The sequence below is a fragment of the Thunnus maccoyii genome, chromosome 19 (genome assembly GCF_910596095.1).
Source record: "Thunnus maccoyii chromosome 19, fThuMac1.1, whole genome shotgun sequence".
Lineage (NCBI taxonomy): Eukaryota > Metazoa > Chordata > Actinopteri > Scombriformes > Scombridae > Thunnus > Thunnus maccoyii.
In genome coordinates, this window is record NC_056551.1 from 16071136 (window position 1) to 16081402 (window position 10267).

Here is a 10267-nt window from a genome sequence, read left to right on the forward strand (position 1 = left end):
TTTCTTTGAACCGTCAGTGATGCCTTCAATCTGCTTGTTTTGTCCAACTAACAGTCTAAAACCTTAAGTTATTCAATTTACTGTCAAATATGACAATGACAAAAAAATCATCACATTTATGAAGCTGGAACAAGAACACAGTCGGCATTTTACTTGAGAAATGACTAAAATGATCGATTATCAAAATAGTTGCCGATTAATTCTCTATCCATCGACTAATCATTGCAGCTCTACTTGACACTGTTATTACACTTATTAACAGGCCCGACACACTCTGCTCAGTTTTCTAGTGTATCACAAGGTTAACACACAATGAGAAAAACACAAAACACTTTCAACCTTTCTTTTCAAACTCCACACAGCATTTCTGAACACAGGAGCTGTAAAACATCAGAGCTCCGACCTTCTGACCTCTAGAATTGGCTTCAACCCCCCCCCCCCCCCCCCCCCCCCCCCCCCCCAACCCATGACTCTGCAGACACAATATGAGCAGTTGAGAACGGATGAAAGTCTCATTTATGGATTTATGATTAAAGAGTACAAATATCATCAGTGAATCATTAACTCTGGATTTCACCTTTCAGAACTAACACCTACAAAATCAATCAATTATCAAATTATCTGAAGGGACCAAGAAAAAAGTGTTTAAGTGAGGTATTTACCATTATTGTAAGTTATCTTTGAGGAAACCTCTCTTCAAATCACTTTTTTTTAAAAAACTAAACTAGATGATCAGCCTGTTGTCTCTTATATGGATTTTTTTCTCTCCCTCTCAAGATCACATGCACTTTGTTCACAAAGGGAAAACCTCTCATAATGAAATTCTCAGATTCAAAGCAGATTCACATAAAACAAAACTACATTCTCATTTATATGTGATTTAACACAAAAACACCAGATGTGCTTATGTGATGGGAGTGTTTAAAACAGCAACAGGTGTTATGATGACAGATTTATACAGATTCATATATAATAACTAAAATCACACAGTAAGTCATTTTATATCATATCATTTATTTAGAATAGAAGAAGCACAAACATATTTACATTCACATATACAGTAGCATACAATACTTTTTTTTTTTTTTTTAGAATTACACAATTCTTCGAAGTATACAGTCTGTACAAGGTTAAAGTGACATTTTTCGTTTTACAGTGTGGAAACGATACAGCGGAAACAATGTGTCCACATCCCCTTTACTGTTGTTTCTTTTCACCTGAGCTGGTGAGATGTGATGCAAAAAAAAAAAAAAAAAAAACACAAAATGTATAGAAAATATTTCTTTTGTCTCACATTTGTGGTGACATGTGACAGTTAAGATCTAAAGATTACACAGAGAGGCTTTAAAATTGTAAAAATCTTGATCTCTTTTAGTATATTTCAGCTCTCCAGAATACAGACATGTCATTAAAACATCCTCCTGCTGGATTTCTGATCACATGATGGCCAAAGAAACAAGCAAAATAAGGCAACATGTTGAAATGTCTTTGCCAGATGCTTTTACTATCACATCCCCTTGTTGATTTCCTGTAATGAGGGCCTGTTTTATAAAGGAGCTCTTTACTTCTCCACTACAGCTCTAATCTAAAGTGCAACGTTGTTTTGCTCGACTGTCCCTCCCGTGTTTCTGTCATCATAGCACCATAGTGGGGATGTGGTGCACCAGGGGCATCTGGTGCTGGTGGGGCATAGCCGTCATCTGTGGGGGAGGAGGGGACACTTGGGAGGTCACGTCGGTCACGGTCACCGCAGGTTTGTGCCGTGCGCTCTTCTGGTGCGCCCTGAGGCCCGCCAGCTGGGAGTAGGCGCTCTGGCAGACTTGACACTTGTAGGGTCGCTCGCCGGTGTGCAGCCGGACGTGGTTCCGGAGCGTGGATGACTGGCTGAAGCGGCGGTTGCAGAAGCGGCAGACGAAGGGCTTGTCCAGAGTGTGGATGCGCATGTGGGAGCGGAGGTTGCTGCGGGAGTTGAAGCCTCGGTGGCAGATGACGCAGCGCATGCGGCCGGAGCTGGTAGTGGTGGTGGAGGTGGAGGAGGAGGAGGAAGGGGAGCACAAGGAAGAGCCGTCACAGGGGTGGGATTCATCTAGGAGAGGAGACAAGGAGGAGGAAGATGAGTTAATGTTTGCCTCAGATGGATGCTGCAGCCCAGAGATGAACTATAATGAAGTAAAACTGGCTTAGACATCCACAGACACAAATAAAAACCACTTGCAACTTCTAATAGTCATCAATAAAATGTCTCACCATTCCTGTTTTTCTTCAGGTGTTCTTCATCTGTTCCTGGAACTCCAGGGATCCCCAGGAATGTGTTGTGGGTGTTTCCGTACCAGACAAGAAGCTCCTGGTCTGGTGGGATAGTCTGAGGCAGAGAGGAGGACAAAGGTCAGTTCATCCATATGTTTTTTTTTTTCATTTTTGCTGCTATGTGAGGAACCTGACATCAACTCAGAAATCACACATACGATCCTCATTTTAGCCAACAGGCGGCGCTGTTCTAAAGGACATGAACATGCTCGGTGGCCCCCGACAGGCCTAAAATCCTGCAGAAGCGCTCAAGGCCCATGAATTTTTCCAGCTGCTGAACAGAAACAGATTTAATGTTAAAACTCACCTCCACAGCCTTGTAGAAGATGCTGCTGCCGATCTGCACCACTTCCAGGTTTTGCTCCTGCTCGTTGCGGGCGCACTTTATGTAGGTCATCCAGCTGCGCTGGTCCTCCTGGCTGGCATCGATGAAGTAGCGCACTGTGCCGTCTTCATTGAACACCTGAGCGCACACAAGAGCAAGAAAACCCGGTTCAGAGGAAGCTATAAAAGTCTGATTAATACAAACCACACGAGCTCATATTCATCAACTCAGACCTTTTCTCGCGAGACTGAATAAATGAGGTCTGGTCTACTTTATTAGTCTTACCTCCCACATGAGGTTGTTATTCTTGAGCAGGTCGACGTGTTCCGGGGACAGGACTCTCCCTGTGAAAGGGCCCATCTCGGTCCCCGCTTTGATCCAGGTCTTTGAGAAGATACCTAAACCTTCTCCAGGAATCGAGCTTTGAGCGATGATCACTTCACTGGGCAGCACCAGGCTGGACAACTTCTGCACCTCTGCAGGAAAAAGAAAGAAAAAAAAAGAAGACACGTGAGCATGCAAAATGGAAATTGAAACACTGACTGCGCAATTTAGATTTATAAACACAGACTGCGTATAAATGTATTCAAATTGAAACTGAATATAAATGTAATTCAGATAATGCAAAGAATCTAAATTTTGGGATCAAAGTTTGTTCAGCAGGATGCCAAAGCTTCTCATGAAACAGGATTGCTGGAAAAGTCCTGAAAGCAGCAAATGGACTGGATCTTATTTTAGTCACGAAATATTAAGCTACACTTTATCCTCCGTTTAATTCGATTATCTGGCTGAATTGAAAGTTTTTGTTGTGCAGAGAAACCCCCTCGGAAAGCATTTTCATCCGCATCAGAAAGGGGGAAAAAAGGAAAAAAAAATCTTGCGCTTCTTTAATGTCAAAATCAAAGATTTTTTTTAAATGTGAGGCTGCGAAAAGCCCGGCCGAATAGGGGTTAAATGGTCCTCTATTGCCCAGGGTCCAGCAATTTGTCATGCTTCAGATGTGATATTCATTAAACTTTACTGGAAAAGAAACGGCTAATTCCAAATTCATTATCCTTTTAAGAACTTTGTAGCAATAAATTTGCGCTGAATGAAACGAGGACTTGTTTAAAAGACTCAGGAATTTCTGCAACAAAAAAATGGAAAGGCGATTAGATGGTTGACATGCAATGAATAGCATTAGATTTAGCCTCCACGGTGCATTATGCGAGGAACAGCAAATCTTTTAAGGAGAGAGAAAGAGAAAAGCTCCGGAGCCCCATAGCTGCCAAGAGAGGAAAAGAGACTGTCCGGAGATTGATGAATGCGGGATAAAAACCCGGGACATCTCAAAGAAAGGAAACCTTTCTCTCCGCAAGGTTTAAGTGGAAACTTTCCCAGGTCAAGCACAAAGTTAACCAAATGAATTTAATGCCCCGCGTCTTTCAATCAGCAGCAGTTACACGCCTAACAAGCCTCCAAACGCGAGGTCTCAAAGCTCTGAAAGGGTTAATGCGTTAAATGGATCGAAATAAAAGCAGTAAAAATGAGGAGAAGATGCAGCAAAACAGCAACAAGTTCTCAACGTTTGGAAATAAAATGTTTGACGAGCACAGAAAAAGTTCTTTAAGTGTCTTGGACAGGATGTGGGATTTTCTCGAAATTAAATTGGAGACAAAACGCACAAATTTAGCTATCAGAAAGGAAAAAAATGACATTTTTCCTCTTGGATTAAACAAATTTGTAGATCCAATGTAAGCACGACTTTGATAAAGATGTATTTATTTTGTTAAAACTGGAATAAAATCATAATTAAAGTACTATAAAAGACGCGTTTTTACGCAAATGTGGTTTAAATGAAACACTGGAAATCACTCAAATTAGGCTGCAATAACAAAAATTTAAATTCTCCAAGCGTGCGCAACAATATGATCAACTAAACTAAATAAAGTAGTCCCTCAGTAAAGCAGCTGTGAGCCCGCAGGTGAGCTTACCTCCAGTGAAGGACTGAGCCAGCACCTCGGCGGTGAAGGCGGTCTTGGGGCTGCAGCCGCTCTGCCGCTCCTCCGCCAGGTGTTCGCCCAGCACGTTCCTCCACCTGCCGTACAGGAAGCTGTGCAGGATGTCCGAGGTGATCACGTCTGACAGCGAGCGGCTCGGACACTTAAATCCAGACTTGAGAGCCAAAGCGTCGGCGGGCAGCACGGAACCCATGTTGCAATACGAGAAAAAAAGGGGGGAAAAAAGGAAGAAAGAAAGAAGAAGAGAAGAGGGGAAAATCCCTGAAAATGATATCAGCGGCGCAGCTGCAAGTGGAAAAAGAAGAAGAAGAAGAAGAAGTGGACACGCAGAGCTGCTCCTCCGTCTCCAGACTCCTCCAGACTGTGCGTAAAGCTGCCCTGCCTGACTGTGAGGGTCCCTTTATATAAGTGGCTAGTGTGACCCCTGTCTAATTACTTATTAATGACACACCCCTCACCGTGTGGACCTGCCTGCTGCACCAACAAACCAGCAGCGCTATTTAAAAAAAAAAAAAAAAAAGACAAGAGAGAGAGAGAGAAGAGAGAGAGAGACCAAAACTTTTATTCTACTTTAATTATCTACACATGACATTAAAGTCAGTCAAAAATGTGTTTTTTGGTTACTCACTGTGCAGAATGATGTATGTATGTGCACCTTAAATCTGAGTTTCAAGTCGTGCATGATTCATGACATCACAACTTTTTTAAAAAGGATTTTAAGGATGTTTTTAACAAGCTAATTGAATATTTTTGTGGGGGAAAAAACATATAAAGCGCAGTTTATTATTCCAAGAAGATGATTTTTATATGACTTAATACATGTCTGGAGGGAGTATTTAAATTAATTTAACATTTCTTTGCGAAGCTGTAAATGCTGAATGGCTAAAAATGGCAACACGTGCTTAAAATACGGCCTATTCTTAATGAAAAACCTGCAAAATGGCAAAAAAAAAGCCCATGAGAATTGTACAAAAAATATTAGATTGTAGCGTTTAATAATTAAAGTAGCAGTCTAGATGTTATGAGAGTGAATTAATGCATTTCTGTTTTTTTTAAAAAATGTGCTTAAGTCACGTGATCCGGAGTGTTTAAAAAAAAAAAGGACTAAAAACCATCGCTGTCAGCTGAAGTGATAAGTTGTTTTTTGAGTGTTTCTGTGCGCAGAAGTGGGTCATTGAGTCTGGGAGTTGCTCTCCCATTTTTTTCTCAGGCATTTCGTATTCATGCGGTGGTAATATTAAATTTTTGTGTGTGTGTGTGTGTGTGTGAGAGAGGAGTTAGAGCGGGAATAACAAGAATGGAAACAAGCTTTTTTCTCTCTCTCTCTCCGCAGCATTGTTCGCATGCAAAAAATGCAAAGCTGCTTTGACGTGCAGGCTCACTTTTTCAAGCCCTTGTTGAGGTAAGCGGTTTAATATTCATGGATGTTCAGAGACCCCCCCCCCCCCCCCCTCTCCTCCTCCCCTCCTCACCCTTCTCTCCTCACCTCCCGCCCCCCCCACCTCCTCGGTATTGTGACAACGTTTAGATGAGTATATACGACCCCTTCTTTTCTTCTCGCTCCTCCTGTGTTTTTTCCTCTCTCGCCTATTTTTCGGGCTTGATGGACTGCGGCTAAATGGGCAGTTTTCCTTCTTTTCCAGCAGAGAGGACATCTTTATTCCATCCCCGGCTCACAGGTTTCCTATTCAGCTCCCCTCCAAGTAATGTCAGGGCCCTGAAAAGTGCTGCAAATCAATCTTTCATGGTGTTTTGAGGGCAATTTGACATCCATGCACTCCTCTTTTCACTGCAACAACTACAAGGGGATTGTCCGAGAAAAAAAAAAAATGGGCAAGTTGTGCACTCTCTCTTCTTCTTTCTCTCTCTCTCTGTTTCTGGACGAATATGGACTGTGGCAATGTAATGGGAAAGAAGATATGGCAACTAGATACAATAGAGGAGAGTTTTTTCTTTCTTTTGAACAGCAGAGATAGTGAAGAGAGAAAAAAAAGGCAAGGTGAGTGACAGGGCACGAAAAAAGATTACTGTGTAACAGCTGCTTTTTATGAGCGGGCCCCTCCTACATTTGTCTCCTTTTCCCAGATGAAATTTCTCTGCGCTTTTCAATGGGATTCTTTCTCATCTAGATTGATTTACATTTATAGCATTCATCGCACAAATCCGAGGTAAATGGCGGGGACAGGGGGGTGGGGCCGCTCTTTATTAAAGAGGAATTAAATGAATTGAATTGGGGTAACGCATGGATTTGATTTGCTTATTTATGCATTAACCTATGGCATTATGTGGAGCTGGTAAAGCCTCGGGCATGTCAGCAATAGCAAATCATCCTGCTTAGCTGTGCCATTGTAAAACAATTTACGCCATTATTCTGTCCATTTAAAGCTTATCAATTTAATGTGGATGATTGACAATTATTGCACAAAGAGTGAGGTAATTGTTTTATTTCAAAGAGCCGGTGGGAAACCTATCAAAGAAAAGCGTTTGTGTTGCGGATAAGAGGCAGAAAAAAAGAGAGGAGAAAATAGACTCGATCGTGTAATGAAAAGTAATAAATGTGAGCGTTTAAATTTTAATGAGAAATTGTGTTTAAAAAAGGAAGAATTTGCTTGAAAATGTTGCATTTATGTTTATGTAAAAAATAAGAATTTGTTGCCACCTGCTAAAAAAAAAAAAAAAAGTAGTTCCTTGCTAAAATATTCCCAGTCAGATTAAGAAACTCAGACTCTCGGGCCTGCTGCTGCACACACACACACACACACACACACACACACACACACACACACACACACACACACACACACACACACACTCACTCTCTCTCTCTCTCTCTCTCTCTCTCTCTCTCTCACACACACACACACACACACAAACACACACACACGCACACACACACAGAAAAAGAGAGAGATAGTCTCCTGGGATCCTCCGCAGGGCCATTAAAAACAGATTAAGGTAGCTGCCTCAGTGTGATGGATACTGAAGATCCGCTTATCTGCTGCAGAGGTGAGAGAGGTGCAGTCCCTCCTCCTCTTCCTCCTCCTCTTCTTCCTCCTCCTCCTCCTCCTGATGGACAGGAAAGAGGGAGTCAGGACACCTGCTTGATGTGGAGGTATAGGGAGTGTTTTCTTCTTTATTTGGGGTCCACACACACACACACACACACACACACACACACACACACACACACACACACACAACAAAAACATAACACAGGCCTGTAAAACAAGACATAAATCATGCAACAAGTCTCAATAAAAACAGGTTCAAGACAAGTAAAAGTTAAGTAAAAAAAAGTTAAACATCACAACATATCAAAATTGTATATATGTCTGTTTTAATGTATTCAGCGGGTGAAATGTTTTTTAAATTGTTTAGGCCTTCACTTATCGGCTAAAACATTCAGATAAATGGGAGAACAGGCAGTGAAACAATGATTTAAACATCATTAAACATTCATGTATACAAAAATACTACATCAGATTATGTCAGATTCAGTGTGTTTTCTCCTCTTTAGACACTAAATTACATGAAAAGACAATTCAAACAGATCAATATGGCTCAATGATTCTTGAATGAGGATTAAGACACAACCAGTGGTGAAAGACGCACTCAGATCTTTTTCTTAAAGTATGATGTAAAATACTCCATGACAAGTAAAAGTCCTGCATTTACTATTTCACGTCAGTACTTTCACTTAAAGTATCAAAATGCATCATCTCTTTTCTTCATGTTTATTATTATATTATTGTTTTTTTTTATTTCTAGTGTCTTAAAGTATAATTTTACTATTGTATCTGGTCCAGATGGAGCAACTTTTATCTGTTTTTTACTGTTACTATTAGTTTAATCTATAACAACAGCAGTGGTGGAATGTAACAAAGTACATTTACTCATGTACAATTTTGACAAACTTGTACTTCGCTTGAGTATTTTCATTTTATGCTATTTTGTACTTCTACTCCACTACATTTCAGAGGGAAATATTTACCCCACTAGATTTATTTCACAGCTTTTGTTGCTTCTCAGATCAAGACTCAGGAGAACTTTATTGTCAACTCACCCACAAATTAATTTTCATAGTTTCAATGATGCTACATTTAATATTTCAGCAGTGCAAACAGATTTCATGACTAACACAGATCATTAATATTTGTAATTAATATTTCCCTTTGTAGAGATCTGTTTTCACTTTGACAATGAAAAGGTCTTTTTCTGTTTTCAGTGTCAAAACCCTCAACAAATCTCTTTTGATTTAATGTAGTAAAACAGTAAAACATGAAAAATCCAAAGAGGAGTGAATATTTTTTTACAGACACAGTATATCTGTATATAAATATGACCATTTTGCATTATAAGTACTTTTACTTTTAAGACTTTAAGTACATTTTGCAACTGTGTACTTTTATCTAAATAAGATTTTGAATGCAAGACTTTTACTTGCAATGAGTATTTTTATACTGTGATACTGCTACTTTTATTTAAGTAAAAGATTTCGATACGTTATTCACCTCTGAGCAGTGCAACGTATCCTATAAGCTTGCATGAGTAAAATCGCTGTTTGCAAAGCAACTATAGCTGAAAAATAAATCAAGTGGAGTAAAAAAGTCAGAAATGTAGGGGAGTAAAAGTGTAAAGTAGCAGAAAATGCAAATACTGAAAGTCAATATACTTTCCAACACTGGACACAACACACATCCAACAGAAACTGCAGAATATACTTGAAATGATCTGAATATGAGTATTATATATAAAAGATAACCAAAAAAAAAACTGACAATCAAATGTACATTATTGTCCTGCAACAACTTTTTAAAGATTTTATCGCTCCAGAGAAGAGATGTTGAAGTTTTTGGTAATTTTTTAAGTCATAGATTGTGGAAGGTTTGTATTTGATTACATTATATTATCAAATGTACCTTTACAGTCAAGTCACTTATATTTTATAAAGCCCAAAATCACAAATTTGCCTCAAAAAGCTTTTAAGTCTTAAAGCACACCTGCTTTTCTTTTACTCATGACTTCATGTTTTGTCACTTGCCCCTGTAGTTTAAGTATATATTGGAGCATATTGTCTAGTTTGTGCTTCAAATACCAGATAAGGTTTCAAACACTGTATCATAAATGAGCCCCTGAACGAGAAAAGGTGTCAAAGAAAGGCCTGTATTAAGAAAAATAATAATTGTCCCTCTCAACCTCAGTCTGGGAATGATCCAGGAACAACTTAATTATTAGACGATAACAATGGACCACCAGGTCAGAAGTGTCCACGGGGACGGCACGTTAAAAAGGAAGAGGATCAAAATCAAGGGCTGGATTTGGAAACAGCTGCACGGCATCAATGCAGGGGCCAGTATGGGGCCGTGCAGGGTCTACCGTGGCAGGAGCCTCCCTGCTGAGAGCAAAGATGTGCGGTGACAAAGCTGGAGGGGCTCTGGAGGGGGTGGAGAGGAACATCTCACTGGACAGGAGCCTGAGAGACGACGTGCTGCCGCTGCTGGTGGACAGTTAACATGAGCAAGGAAGGAAATGATGGAAATGTAGAGAAAAATACTGAGCAGGCGTCACCTGAAACTTAGTATTCTGGGAAACAAAACCTCTGTCTGTGATGGTCGACACATTAAACATTGTCCTG

General features: G+C 40.2%; 1 protein-coding gene across 1 annotated transcript; it reads right to left on the reverse strand.

Moving 5' to 3' along the window:
* Positions 1–1038: 1038 nt before the first annotated feature.
* Positions 1039–4907, reverse strand: LOC121885425 (PR domain zinc finger protein 12-like). Its single transcript, XM_042394870.1, has 5 exons — positions 4606–4907; positions 2918–3108; positions 2615–2770; positions 2248–2362; positions 1039–2086 (listed from the first exon to the last, which is right to left on the reverse strand). Exons 1-5 carry the CDS (start codon positions 4823–4825, stop codon positions 1635–1637), a joined length of 1134 nt encoding a protein of 377 aa, XP_042250804.1. The 5' UTR covers positions 4826–4907; the 3' UTR covers positions 1039–1634.
* Between the last annotated feature and the right edge of the window lie 5360 nt (positions 4908–10267).

Bases quoted from the DNA above. Each gene is read 5' to 3' on its own strand.
- LOC121885425 (XM_042394870.1), bottom strand. From the start codon at position 4,825: ATGGGTTCCGTGCTGCCCGCCGACGCTTTGGCTCTCAAGTCTGGATTT. The intron at 2,363-2,614 runs GTGAGTTTTAAC...TCTCTGCCTCAG, and splicing joins TCTTCTACAAGGCTGTGGAG to ACTATCCCACCAGACCAGGA. The intron at 2,087-2,247 runs GTGAGACATTTT...CTCCTCTCCTAG, and splicing joins CCTGAAGAAAAACAGGAATG to ATGAATCCCACCCCTGTGAC.